Consider the following 27851-nt stretch of genomic DNA (forward strand, 5'->3'; position numbering starts at 1 on the left):
GCAAACAACTCTCCATGATTAGGGACAGTGGACAGCCCCTTCTTATCTAAATAGTCTGCAGATATATGAAGACACAGGTGCTTTCTGTTCCTATTCGGAGCTTGTTTTGGTGCCAGTCTTCTCCAAACCTACAACAAGAGGCCTCCCTTAGACCCTGCTGACAGCAATTCCTACCACCTGCTCCCCTAATAAGTCAGCCCAGGAGGCAGGCTGTCCTCAGTGTATCAGGGGTGGGATTTTCCCTCCAAAGACTTCAATTTCCCCCCTCTTTATTGGCTCCTCCCATAACCTGAGGTTGAAACTGCCCGGACATGATCAAATGGAACAGGAAAAGTCCCAATTCTGTTGTCAAATTCCTATATAACTTTAGCTGTCCAGGTAAATACCACCAGTTGGTTAACTCCACCAATCCCTGGTGGGTCTGGGGATGGGGGTTGGGGACTGGGAAGTTTGGTAAAGGGCACAGTCCAGAATGCTAATGGGGGGGAAAATAGGAAGGGACCTGTTGAGTTTCCATAATGAGCCAAGTCTGAAGGAAAAGAATTAACTCTTAAGGTCTGGGACAAGAATGAAATCTAATGAGTGGGTTGAAAAGATAAGCCCCAGCTTTGGGTGATTCTCAAAGTGTGACTCTCTGGTTTGATTTTCTTCCCATTCCAAAGCATGGTTAATATTTTGAGTCCCTAGGAGATGGGCTGTGCTTATTATAGAGATGGTGATACTGTAACAGGGGGTGAGGACGCGCCTGAAACCATCAACCTGTTAGAGCTTCCCTACACAAAGTACACTCTGCACACTGACAGCTTCACAGCTTCAGCCTCACCCAGGTACTCAAGGAAACATGGTACATATACACTATGGAATAGTACACAGCCATAGAAAATAACAAAATCATGTCCTTTGCAGTCACATCCAAATGCCACATGTTCTTACTTATAAGAGGGAGCTAAACAATGGGTCCACATGGACATTAGGATAGAGAGAATTAACTCTGAAGACTCCAAAAGGAGGAAGGGCAGGGGTAAGAATTGGGAAATTTCCTGTTGGGTACTATGTCCATTATCTGAGTAACAGAGTCAATAGAAGCCCAAACCTCAGCATCAGGCAATATACCCTTGTAACAAAGCTGCACATGTGCCTCCAAATCCAAAATTTATATTTAAATTTTTTAAAGATTATTCAATTGTTAATATGGCCAACTAGTAGTTTGCAAAAAAAAAAAAAAAGGATAATTATATGAAGTAATCTTTGGATTAAGAAAAATAACCTCTTTTGATATTAAAAGCATTACGAGTCATGTGTGCTTTAGGTACTTATGGATTATTTGACAAAGCTCTATTGGATAGGCCATGTATGTCTTTATACAAATAAAACTGGGAAAAAATGAGGAAAAAAAAAAAGAAAGAAATGCAGAATTCAAGCCTGCCTCAGACCTACCCTTCAGAATTGGCATTTTAACACTGGTGCTCAAGTGACTCACATACATATTAAAATATGAGAAACACTCCTTGGACAGCCAAATGTACCCAGCTTTAAGGAAAGAGGGCTCATTTCCCCTTGCATTTAACTTCCCTCTATTAGCTGATGCCAGGTAAGATGAACTCACAGAGCTTCAGAAGGGACTGCAGCAATATGAAGTGTGGATGTGGGGAGAAGGAGATTACAAAATAATCTCCTGCCTCTCATCCCCAGGCCACGCAGGTCCTATGAGAATGTTTTGCAAAGATCCCGTGGACTGCTGCCATCAGAGAAACCTGGCACCTTGGTTCTAGAGCCCCTTTGCCAACCTTCCCAAACTTTCCCAATCAGAATGTCTGGGAGTAGGAGCCAAGACCCGCATATTAGCAAGCTCTCCTTGGTGATACTCACATAGGCTGAAATTTAAGAACAATTCTCCCTCTGCCCTTCAATTGCTATTGGATGATTAGTACAATGTCCCTCCGTCAGGAGCAAAAGTGAATTGCTAGCATTTCTGGACCCAAGGTGGGGAGACAGCTTTTGAAGTTAAGACCAGCCTACCTCTGTGTCCCTTGGTCTTTTATACCTCCTGCCTAGGGGAGTGCCGAAATTGTTCATTAAAGAGGTGCAGGTGCCATGCAGCTTGAGGACAAGCCTGTGGTTCCAAGTGCTGCCAGCGTCTCTGAGGCACAAGCCTCAAGCAGTCCTGACCCTTGGGTACCCCAAACTCCACCACAGTGACTCCAGCAGCTGGAGCTGAGATACCTTTGCACACACTTCATCATCCTTTTGCAGATTAACAAAAAATGGAAAGGGTGGGTCATGGTGGTGAGCTTCAGGGTGTGGGGGCGGGGGCTGGCAATGACATCTTCACCCAGCCTGAATAAATTTTCTTTCTTATTAACCACAGGGGAACTAAAAGGAAATATGGACATTTTTCGTAGCTGGGCTAGTATCTCACTATTTCACCAGTCAGATACATTAGTATGTGAGAATCTTTCTGGACTAGAGCATGACTTTGATAGAATGTTTACAAGTCCTCATACCACATCTTAAAAAAAGTTGTGTTTCTGTGCTTGGGCATGGATTTGGGTAACTTGGGAATATTTTATCACTTCTGGGTAAAACTGCCCATTGTCTGTGGTTTGGAGGTGACTTATTGATCAGAGAACTACGTCCATTGAAGTTGTCACTGTAATTGCTTGCAGAATTAGAAGTCACATGGAAGAATTCCTTAGTCAAGAAGCACATAACCTAACATGAAACAGCTTGGGCTGGGTGTGGTGCAGCACTCTGAGTCCAAAGGGAAGCTCGGCAGGGAGCACAGACATCACGCCTACGCAAGTGGGATGCAGGAGCCCTGGGTTATAATTCCAACCAGGTGAGTGACCTGGGAGTCCCAAACTAGCTGGGAAATCCCAGCTATAACCCCATCTTATTATTAAGGGTGCATATGTTCCTCTCCAAGGCCTCCTATGTGTCTAAGACCCCAGATACGAACAAGTTTTCCAATTCTAGTTGGTAATTCTAACATTGAGTTGAGCCGGAGGGGAAACAGCATGTTTCCATGAGAAACATGGAAAAGAAATTCAGGCAGGGCCGAAAGCTACATTCTTGTAGAGCAAGCATTTAACCTTCTCTCTGATCTGAAACACACACAGCCAGGAGAAACACTTCTGGAAGTTATTTCTAGGAGCAGATGGTAAATGGGAGAGGGGGGCGTGGGTAGCCTGTGGTGCCTCCCAAGTTCTCCTTCAGCCCACCCACACCCAGTTACCATTTGCAAGCTGTTGAACTGGGACCAGAAAGCATCACTGAAGAAACTCAAGAGGAGAAAGATACCTGTGCTTCACTGGAGAAGGTGAGAAGTGTATGGCTGAGTGGGAAAGAAAAAGTCACAGCTCACAGTATCATTGATTAATTGAATGATTTTAGTCAAGTGAATATTGATACATGGCTGAAAAAGCATGAAAATAAAATGAACACGTATGGGAATTACTATTAACATAAGCGATAACATCAAAACATCTGGTAAAATGCAGTTAATAAAACAACACAAGTGAAATGGAATGTAAAATATTTTCACAGTATTCAAAGCTTTTGTAGAGACTTAGGCTCTAAAAGAGGAGTACTACAGGAAGAAACCAGAGGAAACAGGAATTTCATCCATGTCCTGTGTATCTGCTGGTGACAGGTCAGAACGGCCAGTATGTTATTCCCTGCAGGCTGCCTAGGGTGCTCTCCTGAAACAGATCGCCTGAGCCTCCTGCAGCTATGCAGTTATGACACAGCAACCGGCTACTCGGAGTCTGATGAGAAAAACAGATTTTAGGTTTGGGAAATGGGATTGCTGTAATTCACACATCCAAATGCAAACTGGAGCTCTGATTGAATTCTGCCCTGGGGAGAACTTGGTGCTAACCCACAGGCACCAAGAGCCAAGTGTTACACAGGATATCTTAAAAAGAAAATGTTTTTGGAATCCTCACCCTCCATGCTATCTTCTAAGATAACTACAAATATTCTTCAAAGATTTAACTGAGTTCTGCCAAGGACCTCCCAGGACTCTATCCAGAATGATTATTGTAAAGCTTTACAAATCCCACCTTGGCCCTAGTGATAATTAGCAAATCACATGCAGACCTCCTCTCTCGGAAACCAATGACCAGGCCAATCAGTCTACACATTGGTTTTGTTAGATACTTTGTGGAGAAAAACCGAGGTTCGTGCGAGTGCAGCTCTGGGCCTACAGATAGCCTCCCTTTTGGTTCTGAAATTGCTGATGTGATAGAGACAAAGATGCTATGGGTCTAAAACCTTCAATAAAGTAACTAACGACACTCAAGGTCCTGGGACTCTGAGGAGGTGGTAAAACCTGCAGCTGCAATTCACATTTCCAATTCATTCTGAGCTATTTCTGAAGCTGTTGCTTCCTACCTGAGAATTCCCATTTAGAGAGCTGCACAGCACAGTCACCTGCTCTTCTGTATTCTGTGGTAACTGCTAATGTTCCAGGTAAACCCCTCCACTAAGGACACTGCTGCAGAGAGAGGGCCTGGTTGCATGAGGCACTTTGTCAAAATGAGCAGATACATATGAGCACTGAACTCTTGAGTGAATCAAACAGAACTAAGACCCATATCCATGCACTCAGGAACTTGCTCTGAATTTCAGTTTGACAACAGAAAAGTAGAATATTTCTAATTAGCTAATATATATACACATTGTTTAATCATCCAAAATTACAGGCAAATCACTTAAGGTCCCCAACACTTTACAACGAAAGGTCAGAGAGAACCCCACAAAAAAAGGTGTTAAAAGAATAGGATCACTAAGTGTGACAGGTTAATTATATCAGGATAACTCTCAGGTAGGTAACTAGGCAGGCATGCTGATTTTCATACTGGAATCTTCAAGAGTTAACAGAATCTACCATCCTTTCCTCTGGGTCAGGCTAGGGCCGCAGGGGCCCATTTACAGCCTCACTGCAGCATCCTCACTGGGTATAAGCATTGGCCCAGAGGGACAATCATAAAAGTCCTCAAAGTATTGCAGAGAATTGAGAATCCGGCTTTGGGGGAAGAAATTAATATGCATTTTTTAGAACTACTTCCTGTACATTGGACAAAAGAGGTAAGTTGTCTAAGTGAACTGGCTTATATACATCACTGATTAAACATAAAGGCTTTAAGAAATATCTCAGGGCACTTGCGAAAAACTGCAGAGATGTTTTGCTTTTGAAACTCTCTCACTGGATGGGGACACCCCACCCATGTCAACTTTCTGTCTGCAGAAATGAAAAAAATACATGTAAAAAGTGCAGGGGGACAGACAGGCAGACTGTTCTGAATTTCTTTGATCTATAGGCAATCAAGTTCAAAGGAACTGTTTCTTTACAGGAAAGAAAAGAACGGAAAGCTCTGTGAGTTTTGCTACGGGGTGTTAGGTTCTAGGGCAACCAAGGACTCTTCGGGAAGGAGAGCCGCACGGCTACACTACCAGGGAAATCCACCTCCCTTGGCAAATGCCTAGGGAGAGCTGCTCCTCTGGGAAGCAGCTTCCGACGGATCAGGAGACCTTGCTCTAGCACACCTTCTAAATGCTCAATGGAGACTGTTTTAAAACCTTGAAAAATAAGTGGATGTTTTTCATTGTTCTTTTAAAAATGCGAAAAGGAAAAAACATGAGATTAGAATCCTAAGCTCTTCACCCAGTTTCACAATTCACCCTGACTAGCAATTTGCTGGACTGTTCTAAAAATTTTTTTCATTTGTTTCTTTTTTAACTATGTGTTTTGAAAACTACAGCCTTCTCAGCCCGAAAATCGTCGTCTCTCTCAGGCTCACTGTGGTTTCCTTTTTCTGACACGAAGGCAGGTACAGGCTACCCCTCCACATGTCTTGGGGATAAGATCATACCCTGGGCTCATAGGAACCAAAACTTTGGGGCATCTGAGACTGGCTGATTCAGATCCAAAGGCAATCACACGGAAAGACTGGGCAAAGCCGGAGATGTCTCTCCCCCGGTCCCTTTGCTGTCACTATTACATAATGGACTTGCACTGTTCCTCCCTGCACTTACCACTTTCTGGGCTTGACCTTAATTGTAAGTGTGGTATGGGTCTGTTTCCATTTAAAGCAGACAGAAACTACTCTGGACCTGAAAGCAACGTGACTTGCCAATTATTAGAATTTTCTAGTTGAAAGGCATAGATCAGCCAGTAGATCCACACCAACAAGTTGCAAAATGCAGTTTTTGCTGCTGGCTCTCACTTTCTGCCCAATCCCCCTTTTAGTATTTTAGTGACTGCATCGCTGGTGGAAATGGTTTGTCACCTCCTCCTGTGCAGTGGCTGCTGCCCCATACTGTGGATCTTAAAAACCTTCCTAATCTAAATGACCCTTGCCTTACCTGGCCATGGCTACCCTGGGGTTTGGAGCGTGGCTATGGAGGGAAGGGAGCGGGAATGCTGCAAGAACAAGCCGACTGGATTACAATGTCCACTACTGACAGGCGCAGTGCGTGTGTGAGGCCCACAGGATTCCCGGGGCACTGTACCCCTGCCCCCACCCCACCCGAGGGTCCCTCCCCGCCCCGCCCCCGTGAGAATCACTTAAACACGGACTGAAAGGTGGGGCACTCGTGGTTTTTCATTTTCTTCATGAAGTTTTTGAACTCTTTGTTCTTCTTGTCCCACTTGTGGATGGCTGTCAGCAAGTACTGGCTCTTCACCTTGCGGCCCATGATGAGGAAGTGGTGGCTGAGGTTGTCCAGCTGGTGGCAGGGACAGTCGGCCCCATTTTTCAGGTACAGCACGAGCTTCTTCAGGTCCTTCTTCTTGATGGGCCCCAACTTCAGAGGCTTCTTCTTCTTGGGGACAATCTTCTTGTCACCATTTTCTTTTTTCACTTCTTTTATTTTCATCCTCAGTGCTAGAGATAGAGAGGACAGAAGAAAAGAGGAGAAGAGAAAGCATTTAGAACACAGCTTTTCTTTTTTTGAGCCTCCAAGTGATTGCGTTTTATCATTTTATTTTATTTTTTGCTTATACTTTCTTCCTTCAAATATATATATATTTAATTTTAGATTCAGGGGCACACGTGCAGAGTTGGTTGCATGGGGATATTGCATGATGCTGAGGTTTGGGCTTCTAATAATCCCATCGCCCAAGCAGCAATTACAGTGTCGGTCATCCTCCCTCACGTCTTTTGGACTCTCCAGTGTTTACTGTAGAACAAAGCTTTTCATCTAGAACAATGACCCAAGTGTACAGCTGAGGTGGAGGAGAAAACGAAAGGCAAGTAACAAGTCAAGAAACCGGCAGTTTTATCCATAAAAACCAAGGTCTGTAATCCCAGCACTTTGGGAGGCCAAAGCGGGTGTATCACCTGAGGGCAGGAGTTCAAGACCAACCTGGCCAGCATGGTGAAACCCCATCTCTACTAAACATACAAAAATTAGCCAGGCACGGTGGCAGGTGTCCATAATCCCAGCTACTAAGGAGGCTGAAGCAGTTGAATTGTTTGAACCTGGGGGGCAGAGATTGCAGTGAGCCAAGACTGCGCCACTGTACTCCAGCCTGAGGGACAGAGCAAGACTCCATCTCAAAAATAAAAATAACAATAAAGGTCTCAGTTACCCATTCTGCCACTGCCTCCACCCCCTATTCTGTGATATCCAGTGGTATCTCTCTGTAATGGCCATCGGTACCAGGAGATCCTCAAATAAACTTCAAAACTAAATCACATTGCTCTTTTTAAAAATACAGTGACTCAGAATATCATGCACTGCTTTAAGAGAAAAAAGGGTCCTATAACCCAATTTAATCCACACAATCTGATGCTATTGATCTCAATATTCAAAAACAAAAAACCCTGAGTGTTTTTGCTTTTTGTTGATGTCTTTGTGGAGGCAGGGTCTCACTCTATCGCCCAGGCTGGAGTGCAGTGTCTCGATCTTAGCTCACTGCAGCCCCAAACTCCCAGGCTCAAGCAATTCTTCCACCTCAGCCTCCCAAGTAGCTGGGATTACAGGCATGCACCATCATGTCTGGCTTTTTTTTTTTTTTTTTTTTTGAGACGGGTCTCACTATGTTGCCCAGAACTTCTGGACTCAAGAAATCCTCCCTCCTCAGTCTCCCAAAGTGTTGGGATTACAGGTATGAGCCACCATGCCTGACCATGAGGGTTTCTTTTTGTTTGGTTTTGTTTTAAAGAGCAAGTTACTGGTTTAGTATTTTAACACTGAAAGACCTACAATTCCTTGAAAATTGAGTCCTATAAAATGACAGGCAGAACTATGTGTGTGCACTCAGCAAGGGAAAGTTAAAGATTGCTTCAAATGGTCATGCTTCCTGCATTAAACATCAACGTCCAACCACAGCATGGGAGAAATCAGTTTCTACTACTGGGTCTCTATGATGGTAAGATAGCAGGTACTGCTAATATCAGTCAATCGCTAATCAACCACTAATCCCCACTGACAGGCAGTACTAATCTTCTGCCAACTGAGAAGACCTACACAAAATCCAAATCTACTTTGACTTCCTGGCTGATTAGAGCAAGCCCTGGTGAAGTCCTAATTGATAAATCCAGGTGATGAGCTCTCTTCAAATCCAATATGGTACCAGGGCTGCTTCTGTTCTCAACTCCCAGGAGAATGGGAAACCGGTCCATTCACCAGCTCTGCTTTCTCTTTTCTCTGTCCCAATGGACATTGAATTAACAGTGTTAACCTGTGAGCCACATCCTGTAGCAGTGGCTCCACAGGGGCTACTGATGAAGATAAATGAGCGTGGACGCGCTCTATAAACAAAGCAGACTGAACACACAGTGTCGCTGGTACAATCAACTCCCCTTTAAGACTGGCCAACCCCAGATATTCCCAAAAGAGTTGGAAATCACTTTCTAGGTGCCAGTTACCAGGTAATTTGCATCTCCTCTGAATTCTTTTTAATAGAAAATTACCAAGCCCCCTCTTTTTAATGACGCAAGGCTTCCACCCACACACCCTGTGGAAAGTCTTGAACCTGAACTAAATCACAGTGGCTAAGAATTATGAAAGCATGTGACCTGCCAGGACACATGCTAAGTATTTTCTGTGCATTTCCTCAAGTCAATTCTAACAATCCCAGGAGGAAGGCATAATTATTTTCCCATCTAATAGATGAGAAAACTGAGGCATAGGGGGTTAAGTTGGCTTGCCTAAAGTCACTAATCCTAAGTTGAAACCCATGTCTAAATGTGCACTTTTAATCTGGATGTTGTCCATGCTGACTCTATGGTTCCAAAATTCTTTAGAATGAATGGCAAACTTGGAGTACTGATTAAATAGACCAAGAAGATCATGGAGAGGAGTTCAGACCCTCTTCCCAGTTTCACCTACATTTCAAAATGACTTCACTTATGAAATGGCAAAAGAGTGCTTCCTGGTTGAAAGAGACTTCTCTGGCAAAGGAGAAACTGCACTTGTGAAAGCTTTATTATTTAATATTTTAATTTATTTTATTTATTAGAGATGGGACAAATCAATACACACTCCAGCTGACAAGGCAGGCACCCTCTTTTCTGCAGAGAAGTGAGCCATCATAGTACAGTACCCACCACGTGCTGGGCTCTGAAGATGAGAATGGGATATGTCTATCTATGATTCCTTGTTTAATACTCCCAGCAACCACGTTAAGAAGGCATCAATAGTACTTTATTACAATCAAGGACAAGGACTCAGGTTAAGTAACAACAGCATGAGGCCACAGTTTGTAAGATACAGAATCAGGATCAGAAGCCACACCTAACCCCAAAACCACTCTCTCCTGCCATACATACCACAACCCGGTTAGAAATGATATTGCTTCAGTGGAAACTACTTCACTCTTCTGATTGTGTTGCTTTCAATCACAATTCAAATCAAAAATTAATGTTCCTTTGCCATGACCATGTAAAGGAATGTAGTTTACATAGGTGGGGGAGCAGTGAGGGAGGAGAAATCAGAGTATGGGAATGTGTTACACATTAGATTTTACTTCTTGTCTTGCCACTTGGCCCCTTTCTTTTTTGAGGTGGGGAGAGCAGGGAAGAAGGCACATATGGCCAGAAATTACTAACATCTTTCTGTCTTTCAAGGGTTTGTCTTAGGGGTGCAGATCACCAACAATGTTGAAAAGATCATGAGCTGTCCCAGGTGGATTTTTCCTCGTGGGTGTGTGTGCAGACTCCCACCATGCTGCATCCCATGGCTGCTGGGGCGAGGGCAGGTGCTGGCTCAGGAGCAGCCCGGAACTGATCACCACCACCCCATCCCATCTTGCTCACAGGGCCCCAGTGATGTTGCCCATGGACTGAATTTGCAATGTAAATGGTGGTAGTGGACAAACAGAAGCCCAGAAGGTAACAGCTGGGGCAACCACTGGATACAGTCCCAGGTCCTGGGTTCTTCTTTGAGTTTCAGTTCTCTGTCTGTATGCAGGGCACCATACGACTGCAGGCCTGGTGGATCAACCATCTGAGGAGCCCCTGCTGGGTACTTCCGGGAGACGGCAAGGCTTATCTACAGCACTATCCCCACCCTGGGCTCCCTCCATGCTTCCCTCATTGGGCTAAACTACCACCTTGGGCCCTGGATCTCAGTTCCCTGTAACAGCTAGACCCTGATCTAAAACCAAACAACAAAATTTAAAAATTATGTGTTTTTTTTCTTAAGCAAAAATTTCAACATCCTCCAAGGATAAGACATGACTCCCACCTAGGCATCGCTGCCAGCAAGAATTCAGAGACCCAGAAACTTTGAAAACTCAAAATCTGAGGCTGCAACAAGGGCCTATCTGGGTCTTTCTCGGGAAATCTTAAAATAATCCATTACATTTGAGTAAGCCATTATGCTTTCATTCCACCTGCAGTCACACAAACCATTTTTGCTCACAACTTATACTTCCTTGGTAGGCTCCCCTAAGAAGCCTGGCCCTATTTGGGAAGCTGAAATGAGAATGAGGAAGTCATCACACACCATCCCAAACCTTCACATTCTTCAAAGTCGTCTCTTCCTCCTGACTCCCTGCTTCTACAAATGGTGCCTCCAACCCTCCCAAGCCTGAGACATCCTATCGATGACTTTGAACATAAGGCAACCATTGGCCCAGAGCCAGTCATTTCATAACCAGTCCTGTGGAATGGCTGTAGGAATCCAGGAAGGGTCTGTGGGGAAAGGTGGCATGGGGTTGCATTAGGAATCAATCTATAACTCATCTGAGTGCAGATGATAGTAGTAATGAAGGGTAAAGTACAGAGAGAAAGAAGGACACCAGGGAGCACCTTCGTCAGGTGAAAGGAAGAAGAGTTAATGTAAATGCCATGAGAGGCCCCGCTGGGAAACCAGTGTCATGAAAACCACAGGGTCCATTTAAATGGAGGAAACACCCGTCAACCCTAAGGGCCGAAGAGCTTAAGAATGAGTCTGAAACTAGACCACTTAACTGGGTGACTAGGGGGCTATGGCAACCCATAGGAGGCCAGGATCCAGAGTGGTGAGGGCAAATTCCAGAGAGCAAAAATCCAACGGGAAGGGAAAAGAAGACAGAAGCCATCCCACCAAGCTTCCGGACTGAGTGTGAAGGAGCATTCCCAGGCACACTAGCCACATGGATTAGACTGAGCACATGCAATCATTCCCACTCTTCTTGAACTCAGTTTAAAATTATAGTCAAAAAAACAAGTTACAAACACATGCAAGAAAGTGGTAAAGGAAACAAGATCGTATCAACAACATTTTGTATGATAGAAAGTAAATGGATGGTAGAATCTAGCTTAAAAGGGAGAAGAAAAGTTAAAATGCAGACAGGGATGCCAGTCAAGTACAGAGAAAAGAAGAAAAAGAGGGACAGACAGGGACGCCAGTAAGAAACAAGCCCATCTGCACAGCAGGTCCCACAAATGCTCCTGAACTGGGGCCCCTGGACACTCCTGGGATTGGCAGCAAGTTCACATAGGGACACTCAGACCCACTCCCCTGGGCCTTGAGTCCAGGTGGCTGCCCTCACCAACTCCAGCAATAGCCACGGGCTTCATTCCATACAGAAGGCCTGTAGTCCCAGCTGCTCGGGAGGCTGAGGTAGGAGAATCGCTTGAACCCAGGAGGTGGAGGTTGCAGTGAGCTGAGATTGCACCACTGCACTCCAGCCTGGGTGACAGAGCAAGACTCCATCTCAAAGGAGGCCTGAACCTGCAGACAGCCTGCAGCTGGGGTATACTAGACACAGAGGAGGACAGGACAGGGTGCTGCTGTGTGAACACCAAAGAGTTACATGAACGTCAGCAAAGTGAAGAATGAGACACTCAGGTCTTAGAACACTACATTTATATGCCTGTGTCAGAGGATTGGGTGGATTTTCTCTAAAGAAATTATTAGGCTGTTGCAAAAGTAGTCGCGGTCTTTGCCATTACTTTCAATTGCAAAAACCATAGTTACTTCTGCATCAACCTAAGAGTAGTTCAAAAGAAAAGGCCTATGGGCCCTCCACAAAATTCTCCAGTGAGGCCCAACAAATCACAGGCCCTGCATGTACACAAAGAGCTTCCAACTTCGTGTCTTGCTGTTAAATTCAAATGGACAGTCAAGGTCTGGCAGGTATTTGAGGAAAGCCTCCAAATGTGAATGGCAAAGACCGAACATTCAAAACAGAAAAGGAAGAAAAGGAATTCAGAGATAACAGAGACAATGCAGGGAGTATTAAAAAAAAAAAAAAAATCGCTTTTTCCCTTGTTGCACTCCTAAAAGCAAGATGGGTCACCAGTGGCTCTCCTGGAGTCACCCAAAAAAATCAGGCCAGGTTCTCGCTCTTATCATTACGGCCTCAACATGTGCTGCCAGTGTTTCCATCAGTATGCAGAGGAGGTAGGCTTCATTAAGTTAGACTAAGTGAGCTTCCTTGAATGGATTATCCAGCACATCCACCAAATGAAAGAAACCATAGTAGCTCTCTGTACATAAAATAAAAATAAAAATTAAAAAAAACTTAAAAAATTGATAATATGGCCAGGCATGGTGGCCCACACCTGTAATCTCAGCACTTAGGGAGGCTGAGACAAGCAGATCACTTGAACCCAAGAGTTAGAGACCAGCCTGGGCAACATAGTGAGACCCCATCTCTACCAAAAAAAAAAAAAACCATTAGCCAGGCATGGTGTTGCATGCCTGTAGTCCCAGCTACTTAGGAAGCCGAGGTGAGAAGATCACCTGAGTCTGGGAGATTGAGGCTGCAGTGAGCTATAATTGCACCCCTGCACTCCAGCCTGGGTGAGAGAGTGAGACCCTCCCTCAAAAAAATTGTTTTAAATGATAATAAATTAGATAAGACTTTTGTATTCCTAAAACAAGAACAGAAAGCTATTAAAAGGAATGTTCAGAGACTAGGAAAGATTACTCGGAAATTTAAAATATAAGAAGAAATGTAAAATTCAAGACAAGTAAAAAGATGTAAAAGAAAGGAAATAAATATGCAGTACACTACATGGCTCAGCTGCAAATAATATTTACACAATTCTAATAAATTAAACATTCAATATTAACCAAAAGTGTGATATAACTATATTGGAAAGATAGTATAAAAGAGATAAATCTTTAACTTCAATAACAGAAAATCAATAAATAATGGTTTTAAGATAAGGTTGAAGAGGCCAGGCATAGTGGCTCATGCCTATAATCCCAGCACTTTGGGAGGCCAAGGCAGGTCGATCACTTGGAGCCAAGAGTTCAAGACCAGACCAGACCAGCCAACATGGCAAAACCCCATCTCTACTGAAAATACAAAAATTAGCCTATGTGGTGGCATGTGCCTATAATTCCTGCTAATTGGGAGGCTGAGGTAGGAGAATCGCTTGAACTCAGGAGGCAGATGTTGCAGTGAGCTGAGATCACACCACTGCACTCTAGGCTAGGTCACAGAGCCCAACTGTCTAAAAAAATTTTTTTCAAGAATATTTTTAAAACGTTTTTTAAAAGATAAGGTTGAAGAAATTTCCTGAAAAGATGAACGAAATGACAAAGAGATGGGAAATAGAGGAAAGAAAAAGAGAATCAATCCAAGAGTTTCAACATCTGAGAAAAGGGTATTATATAGCAAGAGAGAACCAAGAAAACAAATGGGAGAAAATACCAAAGAAATAATGCAAGAAAACTTTCCAGAAATGAAGAACATGAGTCCTCAGGTTAAACAGCACCCAGCTCAAAGAATCATGACATTTAGAAATATGAAGGACAAAAAGAACTCTTAAAATCTTCAAGAGAAAAGAGTAGACATCTAATACAAAGGATCAGTATCCCAGTTGCACTGGATTTATCAATACAGACACTAGAAGCTGGAGGATAATGAATCAATGTCTTTAAAACTGCCAAAGTTTATATTGGGACAAGCTATCAATCAGCATGCAAGAGTAGAATAAAAACATCTTCAGGCATTAAAAAGTTTTAAAACATCATCTCCCATGTGTCTTTTCTTAGGAAACTACTCAATGATGTGCTCTACAAAAATGCAGAATTTTTAAATTTATAAGATGTATTATTAACCAGGCACAGTGGCTCACACCTGTAATCTTAGCACTTTGGGAGGCCAAGGCAGGCAGATTGCCTGAGTTCAGGAGTTCAAGACCAGCCTGGGCAACATGGCAAAACTCTGTCTCTACTAAAAATACAAAAACTTAGCCAGGCATGGTGGTGTGCACCTGTAGGCCCATCTACTCAGGAGGCTGAGGCAGAAGAATTGCTTAAACTCGGCAGGCAGAGACTGCAGTGAGCTGAGATCATGCCACTCCAGCCTAGGCAACAGAGTAAGACTCTGTCTCAAAAAAAAAAAAAAAAAAAGCATTATTAATGTTACTTTTGATTGAAAAGCAATAATTGTATACACTTATGGGTTACAATGTGATGTTTTGTATATAAGAAGGAATGATTAAATCAAGCTAATTAGCATGTCCATCATCTCACTTAACTATTTTTAAAAATGCAGAATTAAACAAGACACAGGATTCAGGACAAAGGTCTAACCTAAGAAAGGAAAAGGAAGGCTTAGGATGGTTTTTCCAGAACAACTGTGTGGCAGGCTGTGATGTGCTTAGATTGAGGGATGCTGAGAAGGCTGGAGACATGTGTGTGTCTGAGAGGGTGTTTCAGAGGAGACTGACACGTGAGTCAGTGGGCTGGAAGAGTAAGATTCAGACCTCAATGTGGGCTGGCACCACCCAATCAGCTGTGAGGGCAGTCAGAATAAAGAAGGGAGAAGAAGATGGGTATTCAGCTTGTGGAGTTTCCGCTGTCCCTCCCTTCCCAATAATGGCTGTTTCTCTCCTCCTGCCCTTGCACATCAGACTCCATGTTTTTCGGCTCTGGGACTTTGGAGCTTGCACCAGTGGCCTCCTGGGGGCTCTCAGGCTTTCAGCCTCAGACTGGGGGCTGCATTGTTCTGAGGCTTCTCTGGTTCTCCAGCTTGCAGACAGCCTATCGTGAGACTCTTCTGATCCTGTGAACCAATGCCCCTAATTAACTCCCTCTCCCATCTTCTGTTGGTTCTGTTTCTCTGAAGAATCCTGTCTAACAAACAGGCATAAAGCTCCATCAGCCCAGACCAATGGCAGGAAAGAGAACTCAGGCCGATTTCCTGATGCATATCTGCCAGAAAGGTTGGGGCTGAATTCATAAGATGAACATAAGTAACTGGGTGAATAAAATGGGGCAGTTACTATCTCCAGGAAAAACAAAACGATGTAAAAGAAAGGAAATAAATATGCAGTACACTACATGGCTCAGCTGCAAATAATATTTACATAATTATAATAAATTAAACACTGAATATTAACCAAAAATGTGATATAACTATACTGGAAAGACAGTGTAAGAGAGATAAATCTTTAACTTCAATAACAGAAAATCAATAAAGAATGTCTAAATATTAAAAATAAGAAATCAAATTATAAACATGTTATTTATTTGCTCCAGTTTGCTGAATATGAAGAAATCACTAAAATCCTTGAAAATTATTACTTCTAGGTCATAGGAACTAGAGGTGGGAAGGGAACTGCAGCTTTTGTTAAAAACCTTTGGTTCCAATTTAACCTTTTAAACTATATTTATTTTGAATCAAAAATTTAAAATTTAAAAAACTTACTCTCTAATAAAGAATGTCAGTATATATAAAATGTAAATGAACCACAAAATGTCAGATCATGAAGGAAATACAGAGATTTTACATCTCCAGACCCTTCACCCTCCATTCAGCTGGAGCAACTTGGCTATAGTTAGGACTTCTTAAGGGTTTTGAGTAAGAATTCTGCTTTCTCAACCAGCTTTTTGTTTCCTTTTTTTTTCTTTTTTGAGAAGGAGGAGGGAGGCAGTCCACTGATTTAGTCAATCCCCATCATTTTTCAGATAACAAAATCAACTGGGTTAGAATGCGATTATTTACTTAGAACTGGAAGATACATTAAATCTGGTTCAACCGATGCTCAAAAGTGAAGTCATTTGTTAGCTTTGCCTGGAACCTGCTCCCTGCCTCTCTGTCCAGAGCTTTGTGTTTTATACGGCAGTTCTTCCAGTAGGAGAGCAAGAGGGGATGAATCGGGGCCTAGCCATCTGGGATGACAGGGCAAGCAGTTGGATCAATTTTTTCCGAAAGGTGCTGATAGTAAAAAATCACCCAGAGGCAGATACCAGACCACACACTCTGATTCCTAAGAGACTTGCTTTTTCCCTAAATTGCCTTCTCTTTCAGAGGGGCCTAAAGTTCCCAAAGAGACAGATGACCTGAGAAGTAGAGGGCAAGTTAGTCACAGTGAGACTGGCAAACTCTTTTTTTTTTTTTTTTTAGACAGAGTTTTGCTCTTTCGCCCAGGCTGGAGTGTGGTGGCAGAATTTCGGCTCACTGCAACCTCCGTCTCCTGGGTTCAAGCAATTCTCCTGCCTCAGCCTCCCGAGTAACTGGGACGACAGGTGCACACTGCCATGCCCAGCTAATTTTTTGTATTTTTAGTAGAGATGGGGTTTCACCATGTTAGCTACAATGGTCTTGATCTCCTGACCTCGTGATCCGAGATGCAAACTCTTTAAGAGACAGGATCTCGCTCTGTTGCCCAGGCTGGAGTGCAGTGGCGCCATCACAGCTCACTGCAGCCTTGATATTCTGGGCTCAAGTGATCTTTCAACATCAGCCTCCTGAGTAGCTGTGACTACAAACATCCAGCATCACACCCGGCTATTTTTTTAATTTTTGTGTAGAAACAGGTTCTTGCCATCTTTCCCAGGGTGATCTCGAACTCCTGAGCTCAAGTGATCCTCCCACCTCAGCCTCTCAAAGTGCTCTCAAAGATGTGAGCCACCATACCATTCTGTAAAGTCTACAGAGTGGCTTAGCCCAGCTTGGTTGATTGGGAAGGGCCCATAGACAGGCACCCCAATGCACCAGTCCCGTGGGACTGCTCCACCCCTCCTACCCCACAGAGCCTCCAGGTGGAAAAGTCTGTTCATATACTAAAGCCTCACTAAACCGTAAAGACAGAGCACCGGTTTCTGCCTCCCAGCCCCAGATCACACATGTCTTGGGTAAGTAACCGAGGCCTGAGGCAGAAAGCACCCTCCCCAAGTCCAATTGTGCAAATGAGATTCAGTAACAGCATTTGGCTGAAAGCAACCACAACCTCCTTCCAACACTCAGCAGAGGTCTGGGCACCATGGCGAGCTGCCTTTGCGGCACTAGGGCCCAGATAAGTCCTACTGACAATGGCCTTGCAATGGCAGCTTAACAGACCCCTCTGTTCCCAGCAGGAGCCGATGTCTGGCATCATTAATTCGTTTAGCAGAGAAAGGGGCTTGTGCTTTGTCACAATAACTCAGCGTCTTTCCCCTGACCACAAGCCACATGCTGCATACTTAGATGCATTTGCTGACTACAAGACATACGTTACACACAAGAAAACAAAAAACTAAACTAAAAGAACAAGATCCAAAGCAGATTTTTTTTTCTCTCATCTCCAACAAACAAACAAACAAAAAATAGCAGATGTGGAAAATGCTCCTGAGTGGCTCATTTGGGACAAATTATTTAATTGAAGTTGTCCTGTTTTCTGGACCCCAGACACCTTGGGAAGGTGGCCAGGCAGGAGAGTAGAGATTGCAACTTTGCAGAGCCCTTTCCCCAATATTCACATATGAACACACACACGCAAGCTCGTGTACAGATGCGCACACACACGCCGGCATCATCAATGAATACACACCAGCAGAATCAGTGTCAGTCATCCAGAATCCTGCTGCTAACTGCTTGATTTCCTGGATTGTGTTAAATCCCCACTGAGTTCAGCTAATGGTGCAAAATGAAAACCCCATTTTGAGAGCAAAATGTTGCCTGATGTGGTTTCATCTGGGAAGCCACGCATCTTGGGGAGCAAGGGCTTGGGCCTCAGAGTGGATCAGAGAAGAACTGGGGCCCCTCCCCTTCCCAGTGTGCACCATAGCCTCTTCCACCCCCAGCCGCCCCCACCCCCCCACCCCCACCACCACCCTGCGCTGAAGGGAGAGAGAGAAGAATAGGAGAATCACGTAAATAAAGTCCATCACTAGGATTGATAGAATCTTGGCTCTGAGTCCAGCAAACCTGCCAAGGCAAACAGCTTTTCCTACCATGGGGTCACTGGCTTTTCATTCCTCTCCAATCTACCCCCTGGTGTTTGCCCAAACTGCAAGTTGAAATGTGGGATGGTCTCCTGGGAGGGAAAAGATAGGGAGTGGGCTTCAGAAAAGCCACAAACTATCCCTCGCTCTGAGAGATGCTGGAGTGAGCATCATCAGAATCACCTGGAGGATTGTTAAAAATGCAGACCGCTGGGCTCCACCCCTGGAGCTTCTGAGTCAGCAGCCATGAGATGGAGCCCAGGAATCTGCATTGCTTTTTATTTTTAGAGACCGCGTCTCACTCTATCGCCCAGGTCAGAGTACAGTGGTGCGATCACAGCTCACTGCAGCCTTGAGCTCCAGGGCTCAAGGGATCCTCCTGAGTAACTGGGACTATAGGCATGAGCCACCACACCACCTAATTAAAAAAAAAAAAAACTTTAGTTTTGTACAGATGGTGTCTCACTATGTTTCCAAGGCCGGTCTCAAACTTCTGGCCTCAAGAGATCCTCACCTTGGCCTCTCAAAGTGCTGGAATTACAGGCATGAGCCACTGTGCCTGGCCAGGAATGTGCATTTCTAACAAGTCCCCAAGTGATGTTAATGCTGCTAGTCTGGGGATCACACTTGAGAACCACTGGTTTAAAGAGTCTGAGGGTCGGGACAGGGTGCGTTGTTTGATTTGTCACTTTGGTTATTCACAGTGGTACATTTTAAGGACTCTTTCTTGGATGATGTCTAAATATCCTAGAGGCCCAGGACAGCCCCCCAAACCCACTGGAGCTCAGGTGGAAGCCAGCAAAATTGGCACAGGCCTGTCCAAGACACAGCGGAGCTAGGGCAAGGTGGTCAGCACTACTTACAGAATTGCTGAGGTCTATTCCAGAGCTGTGGGTACTTGCAAAGTCAAGAAAACAAGAGCTTGGATAGCAAGAAGCAGGACATTTCAGAGGAAAGGACCCCAAGTGGAGAGTCAGCAGACCCCAGCTGACCAACCCCACCACCCACGTTTTAGTGGATTAGACTCCACCATTAACCTTTAGCATAAACTTGGGTAAAATCATTTTACTTCTCTGGCTCCCAGCATAGCCATTTGCAAAATGAATATATTCATTCATTGAAATGGACCCATTCATCTCAGTCTCCCTTCCTGAAATGGCGATTTACAGCTGCATCTTCCTATTTCCTTTCCCTGTCTTTGAAATCCGGTAGAGAATCCCAGACCACACAATGGGAACATCCCACATCTCAGATGGCAACAATGCCCAAGCCGCTCCACCCCCAGAGGCCTTGCTGGTATATGCCTGAGGCCAGCCCTCCAGGGCACACAGCAGCACAAGAGCACCATCTTGGTCACAAAGTTGTCTAAACTCAAAGACAGCTCCCGAAAAACACCTGACACACTCCACACATAATAATCAGCAGGTCTTCGTGCCATCCCATTTGACAGATGGGGAGCAGAGGCCTAAGGGACTGCTGACCCCTTCCCTGAGAGACCCCTGACAAAGTTAGTCCAATGCCTCTGCAAAATGGCAGCAGGTGCACCTCACTCTTCTCCCTTTATCATGTTCTCGGTTTGTTCCCTCTGAAGGAAAGGGGTGCAGGTCACCTGTGCTTCAGGCTAAGATACAGACCATCTTCTCCCTGATGCCTCCCCAGCCCAGTCTAGCCTTGGTCTTCCTGGCTCTCCTTGCCTCAACATTGACGCAGCAGAGCTCTGCAGGAGAACGACCCAGGAGTGCTCCCACCTCTCCTCCTCCCCTCTGCGAGCTCATGTAGGACATGACCCACAACTCATCCACTCTCTGTTCAATGACTAGTGCAATGCCTGATGCATCAGGCGGCTCAGCTAAACACTCATGGGGCACACAAATGAACAGAGAGATGGAAAGAGCTCAGCCACTGCCTGGATGTTCATAGACTCACTCATGAGACCGGAACTCTCTGCACAGACCTCCACTTCAGCACTAACAACAACAGCAAGAGCCAGTGGTCACTGAGTGCTCGCCCAGGCCGGGGTCTGGTCTATGCACCTATCAGCAGACGCACTCTGGGACACCTCTAACAGCCTAGAAGGCAGATACTCCAATAATGACATCCAGTTTCTAGATGAAGAAACTGGTACAGAAAGGCTCAAGTCCCACAACTAGTCCATGGCAGAGCTGGACTTTGATCCCAGAAGCCTGACTCACAACATATAAATACTATCAGAAGCAAAATGAACCACATAAGCAGAACAGGAGACCTCTGTCTTGGGGGTCCCCTTTCTACTGGGGATAGCTGCTTTTCAGGCCTAGGGGCAGAGAAGGGTCTCACTGGCCCCTTTTCCCTCCAAGAGCTTTCTAGGTACAAAGGGATTTAGAGAGGGAAACATCCCTCTGATCCATCACAGACAGCTCCAAAATACAAAGCTAAGAAAGCACAAAAAATACCTATGTCCAAAATCCTTCATCCTCGCCATCACACGATTCTCTCCAAAGCAAAAATAGAGGCCTCGTCTCTCTGGACCTGATAGTGTCACAATCACAGTTCAAGTTTCTTGCTTATTCCCATTTCTGACCCCACCTATTTATCCAACTTTCTATACCTGAATAGTCTCTTTCTTTTTTTCAGCTTTCTAGGCTTTATGTCAACAGCAGGAAGGCTTGAAGACAGAGGCACCCTGGCGGCCTGCTCCGACTCCAGCCCTTGGTGGGCACGAGGTCCAGTCTGAGCCTGGGCCCAAGTTGCACACCTTCCCCAGCATAAGATGGGCAGCACCGGGCTTCCCTCCCAAGTCGGGGGGGTGCAGGGGGAGGGCTGACAGAGCTCATACAGTTTTTCTTTGTGGGGTGGAGGGTCGGGGGGCGGTGCAGTAAAGCCCTGCCAGAGGCACACAATCATCCAGTGAGATGGCAACGTACACCAAACAGGATGCAGAGGAACGCTGGCCTCTCAAAACTGAAAAGTGTCTTGGCCTGAGACAGGTCTGGCTGAAGCCAAGAATCTAAAAAGTTAAGAGGAATTGGCACCCAGTCCTATCTCAAAGCCGGCCTTACCTCTATTTTCTAGAATTTGCACTCCCTGCCCTACTCTGCTGGCATGCATTCAGGGCAGCCAGGTGGCATCAACCTCAAGCTGAATGCCCTGACTCCTGCTTCCAGGTCCTCGGACCCTCCCTGGGTCTTTCCTTTCTCTCAACCCATCTGGACCCTACACACAAGTCACAGGGCAGAGATTCTGAGAGCTGAAGGGAGCAAGCGGCAATAAAATCCCATAAGACCCCAACTCTGCACACCCTTTCTGCTTCTTCAGGAAGCCATTTCTTGAGAAGAAACAAATGAAAAACTTTCCCATGGCGGCAGGGGCTGCTGACCCACAGGGTCAAATTAGCACCCACAGAGGGACAAACAGCCCCAGCCCTAGAGGAGACCACAGAAGGCTACTGGATGGGCCAAGACTCAGGGCACACAGAGACAGAGCTTTGCAGGAACGAGTGCTCAGCCCGCAATCTGGAACACCTTCCCCAACTCCCAGATGCGCCCCTAGCATGCAGAAGGCAAGTGCTTTCTAAGTATCTCTACCAAGTGGCTTCACAACAGACAGATTCTTTTAATGTTCCAAGTAGTCTCCAGGGACCATGCTTCTCTTCCTACTGAAGACAGTCAACATCCAGGTTTGGGGGCCAAGGCTGAGTCCCGTGGGACAGGCCCATGAGCTCCCAGCAGGCATGACCACCTCTAATGTATACAGCTCCCTCTCCTCTATTTCCTTTTCCTGCCTCTCTTGCCGCCTGCCAAGTGCTCCTACCTCGTTCGTGGCCTTTCACCCTGTGCAGGGAGGGAGTGGGAGTCCTCTCTACTGCACCTCCTCCCCAAAGCCTCCAGTGTGCATCAGGGCTGCTATCACAGCCCACCTCACCAGCCTTCACCAGCAAGCTTTGCCCTGTTACGCAGCTGGACACACCCAGGGGGCCAGGCAGGCCCTTCAAGGATTTGCCAATGGAGTGGGAGTGCAGTGCCCCTCACTCCCTCAGCATTGGGGGATTGATGTTGCAGCCACAGACAGGGGAAAATAAAAGACAAATGTCAGCTCGCACACACCCATAGCTAGAGACAAAGTCCCTTTCAGAGCACAGAAGGGTTCAGCCCACGGCTGCCATCCAAAGAGTTCAGACACATTAAGGATGTGGAGGCAGCTAGTCAGTCCTCAGGAGCTATCCAGGCACCGTTGTGGCTCCTATCTCTTGTGGATGGATGTGTCTAAAGGGGCATAATATAAACAACAGTCACAGGGTCAATCAGTCATTGACTGAGGGCTCACTGTGAAGCCATCCCTCGCATACCGCCCACACCCTGGCTGAGCACGATCAGTAACCTGAGGAGGTGCGTGCTGTGCACAGGGGAAACCCCCACAGCCTACGGGGTGATAAATTTCATATACATGGCCAACTGGGAAAGGCACAGTCTCAAACTCTAGGATCCCCTTCCAACCTTGCTGACCGCTCTCTGGTGTTCTCACCTACCCTGACCATGATTTGCCCAGAGCACCTCTGGCAAATGCATATGTCGTGCCTCATGGTCAACAAATAAACAGCTTTCAAAGGGTCCTCATTTGTATGTAGAGCTTGAAATTAACTGCTAGGACAATTCACAAGACTTCTGGAGACCTTCAGAGCACTCAGGGCCAGGGGCACAAGAGGTGGCCCCTCCATTCCTCTCATCACCCTAGGACTGGGTTGCTAAGGGCCTTTTGGGTAGCTGGTTGGTTGCCTCCCACATCTGCCTCTCACTGTCCCTGGTTTGCCTGCATGGCAAAGGGACTCTCACCGAAGGTGTTCAGATGTGTGCACCTTGTAACTCTGTGCTTTGTAATGTTAAAAATTAGGTTTTGGCCATGCAGGGTGACTCAGGCCTATAATCCCAACACTCTGGGAGGCCAAGGTAGGGGGATGGCTTGAGCCCAGGAGTTTGAGACAAGCCTGGGCAACATAGCAAGACTCAGTCTCTACATTTTTTTTTAACTAGTCGGGTTTAGTCGTGTGGGTCTGTAGTCCCAGCTACTCAGAAGGCTGAGGTGGGAGGACTGCTTGAGCCCAGGAGGTCAGGCTATGATTGTGCCACTGCACTCCAACCTGGGAGGCAGAGCAAGACCCTGCCTCCAAAAACACAAAAGAAAAAAAAAAAATGCTTGTTTGGAAATCTGAAATAGAAATAAATAAATAAATTTTAAAATAAAATAAAAATAAGCTCAAGCATGGGAAAGCATTTTGAACATGGCAACATGTTCCTCTTACTTTTAATTCTGCATTATTTGGACATTTTTTATTTTATACAATGTGAATACATTGCCTTTTTGAAACTACATATTCAAAACTAAATTATATACACAAATACATGTACAGAGTTATATACATGTTTATCTATACTTTATTCATCCATTCATTTATTTTATTTTCCTAGCTTTCTGTCCAATTTTAAAGTACTGCCCTGCTTTCAGGAAAAGCCAGAGACATGCAAATAAAGTTTTTTTACACAGATCGGGCCAAAATAACTCCAGCTTTAGAAATTTTGATTCATTTCCCTATGTTCTTTCAAGAAGCTCTCTGTGGCGATCTATGATCTCATTCTTCTTCATTCCACTCCAAAAGAATGAAGATTCCAACGTATCTCACAGATAAGAGCACTGCTGAATTTAGATTCTTGCTTTTATTACATGACCTTGGACGACATGAGTCTCCATCCGGTTTCTTCCTTTCTTTCTAGATGTAGATTTCAATATCTTTCTTTATTAAGTTTCAAGTCAGTCATGTCTTTGTTTTTCCTTCCCTTTGCTACAGTAAAAAGCACTTTTCCCTGACAAGTGTCAGAATTAGACCACCAGGTAGGTGTCACATCTATCTCCTCCCCCAAGTCTCCTTCAGAGTGTGTGTGCCTCCCACAGAATGGGAGTAGGGTGATCTTTAGGCCTTGTCCTGCGAATAGGTCACGTTATCTGCATTAGACAGACCTGGTGGCCGGCTAAGAAACCCCATGAGACCATCTAGACAGAAAACGTGTAGGCCCCCGATTGCTGTTTCAGCCATGCTCAAGATTTACTTAAAGACAATTCAATGAAGTGATCAGAAGATCAGGCCAAAGTCAGCAGCTGAACTTGTAAAAATCATTCAGATCAACGCTATTTTTACAGAAACTAAAAAAAAATTAAACTCCTCCAACTTTCTTTTGTTTTTTTTTTTGAGACAGAGTTTCATTCTGTCACCCAGGCTGGAGTGCAGTGGCACAATATCGGCTCACTGTAACCTCTGCCTCCCAGGTTCAAGTGATTCTCCTGCCTCAGCCTCCCGAGAGTAGCTGGGATTACAGGCACCCGCCACCACATCTGCCTAATTTTTGTATTTTTAGTAGAGACAGGGTTTTGCCATGTTGGTCAAGCTGGTCTCTAACTCCTGACCTCAGGTGATCCACCCGCCTCGGCCTCCCAAAGTGCTGGGATTACAGGTGTGAGCCACCACGCCCGGCCAAACTCCTCCAATTTTCTTGTATCTATTGATGAGTTGGGCTAACACAAAGAGTTGATTAGAGCTTATTACTTTGCTCAGCCTGACTGTTCCATCCAACCTACTGCTGTACACAAGGTATCCTAGCTGGGCCAGGGGACCCTCTGGGGGATTGCCTACAGCCCCACCAGCATTACCTGTTTGCCATGGCAAACTTAAAGACTGTCAGCAAGTAGGATCCAAACCTAGGCAGGCACATCTAGAGTGGCTGACTGGAGCCTCATCACTGAATGAGGATGGGAAGCTAGATAATCCAAGAATAGTAAGAAAGAGTCTGGTTCATTAGCCCAGACTCAAATGGAAGAAGAGGAGGAGAACAGCAGCTCCAGGTGCAGCATAGTGGCTACTATGGAAACCAGCCACAACTGCAGGAAGAAAGTGCTGGGTAATCACACTGAAGAGCTCTTTCACTAGAGGCTGGGACACACCAGGGCCCAGAGAACATTGCTGGAGGGCCCCACCCACAGTGAACCCCATTCATGCGCTGGGCACAGTGCTCTGGCGGCACTGTGATGGCTGAGAGTGCTACAGGGACCCTCACGCTGGCAATGGAGCTACCGCTCAGGAGATGCTGGGCTGCAAATACCCAGGGACCTCCAGCATGGCTGACAGCAGCCAGGACAGCCGCTCAGGGCAGCAAATGAAGTGACCTGCAGGGACTGCACCTGCTCACTCCACAGAGCCCAGCCTGCAGGACCACACCTGCTCACTCTACAGAGCCCAGGGAGGGTGGCATAGGGGGAGGGGTCTCCCCTGCCTCCTCTGAAGAGCATTCTGGGGTGAGGCAGAGGCAAAGCCTCTGGGAGCAGCTAGAAAGTGCAGGCAAGTGCAGGCTGGCAGGCTGACATGGCCTGCCATCATGCGTACCCCCAGGCTGTGAGGCCAGGGCCGATGCCCCAGTCCAGGGAGAAAGTACAGATTCAGTGTCTCACTGAGTTCACTCTGCCCTTCTTCCCTGAGGTCAGACACTCACTCTTCCCCATGTCCCACAGATGTACCCCAAGAGTAAGTGGAGGCCAAGCCAGCCTGACACTTAGTCCCCTCTGCTTCCAACCTGGTGGCCTATGCTGCCTGGTTTTCCACAATGGAGTTCCAGGTGAGATTTCCTCTGAAGAAAAATTGTGCTTTGTGGCACATGAGTGTTTAAGGAACACGAGCCTCACATATAGATGCACAGAATATTAAAGCACAATGGGATTTAAGAGGCCATCTAACCAAAGTCTCATTTTACCGATTAGAAAACTAAGGCCCAGAGAGAAAATGAGGCCCCCAGCCCCTCAGCCGTCACCATCTGAGCTTGCACCAGAACCAGGACTCCCGACTCCCTGGAGCCACTGCTGTCCCCTGCCCCTCGTTCCCCACCCACTATTCCCTTCAGGCACACATTTCCGGAAGGGTGACACCCCAGCCCCTCGGGTTCCAGCCCCACAGGCTCAATCAGCCTCCCTCCTTTCTTCCACAAATGCAAGCAAGCCGCTCCCCACTTCCCTGCCAGAACAAAATGCCAAAAACCAGAGAACTAAGCCCCACTCCAGGCTGAAGAAGTGCATCCCCAGCTTACTATCAGATAAGTCATTTCCTGACAGAAATGCAACTGCAGTGAGGCAGGAAAGCCGGGAGCCAGGGACCCTGAGGTCAGCCCGCCTGGCCACACTCATCCCAGGACCACAGTCAGATACAGCAGCCGAGCTGTGGCCCAGCCCTCCAGCCCTTCCAAATCAGGAAGCACTGAACCCCTGCGAGTGTCAGGGAGTGCCCCTGCCCTGCCTCCTCTGAAGAGCATTCTGGGGTGAGGCAGGGACCTAGGACAGACAGGCGTGCTCCGTTAGCTCAAGCAGGATGGAGGCTCTACCGGATGGGATGGCCAGGTCCAGGCTGGGGTCGGGGGTGCCAATGATCCCTCCCAGCCGCCTCGGAAGTGGCCACCCTTTGGTGTTCTGTGTGGAGTTTTGGGGTGTGAGTCCCCAGGAACTCTCAGGCTGAGGGCTCCAGAGGAGGCACAGGTAACGTTTCCAGTCCAACTCAGGGTCCTCATTCTATGGAACCAGGCGGGGGAGGGCGTGGGTGGGTAAGGCAGAAGCGCAGAGTTTCCAGCTGGCCCAGACCTGATTCCTGGCACCACCCCACTCCCAAAGAGCATCGGGAATGGGGGGACAGGGATGGGGACGATGAACCCGAGAGAGAGAAACACTCTGTGTTCCTCCCTGGGCTTGCCTGTTCCCGACTTCGAGTAATCATCCAAAACAAGGAAACCTGCCAGGAGATACATTAAGTCTGTAAGCGAAGAAGGCTCCGGGCAAAGAGCTGTCAGTCACAGGGAAAACCCAGCACAATACATGGATTCTACTCCTGTTCCGAGGCAGGGGCGGTTCCCATTCAACCTTCCCACCGCCTCCCCCGCTGCACACACACGTGGACACAACTGTGAAGGCAAAAAAGGATTTGTTTTCCAAAGTCACCAGGAAAATCGACACCAAAGGAGGCAGAGCAAGTGTGGGGCCAGTGGCTCCTCCTTGGATGAAAGAAACAGCGGCAGGGGGAGGGGGTTCAGCCCCGGGCCTGGACTTCATTCCATGTCCACGGGGCCTCCTTGCTGGCAACTGGAGGTCCGTTCCCAAAGAGTCACGGCCACTAGAATGCTCCAGGCCATCTGGCCTTCCTCTCCAAGACACGCAACATGGAATGACTCAGGATTCTGTCTTTACAT

The 27851-nt window shown here is 46.2% G+C and overlaps 1 protein-coding gene across 1 annotated transcript in view; it reads right to left on the reverse strand.

Moving 5' to 3' along the window:
* Positions 1–3368: 3368 nt before the first annotated feature.
* The window catches only part of SFRP1 (secreted frizzled related protein 1), a 46939-nt gene continuing 22456 nt past the window's right edge, over positions 3369–27851 (reverse strand). Inside the window, exon 3 of the mRNA XM_033232055.1 lies at positions 3369–6890. Coding sequence (XP_033087946.1) covers positions 6568–6890 — 323 coding nt within the window. The 3' untranslated portion in view covers positions 3369–6567. The remainder of the gene's footprint in view (positions 6891–27851) is intronic.

This window comes from Trachypithecus francoisi, unplaced genomic scaffold, assembly GCF_009764315.1.
Source record: "Trachypithecus francoisi isolate TF-2019V2 unplaced genomic scaffold, Tfra_2.0 Contig01440, whole genome shotgun sequence".
NCBI classification, from domain to species: Eukaryota; Metazoa; Chordata; class Mammalia; order Primates; family Cercopithecidae; genus Trachypithecus; species Trachypithecus francoisi.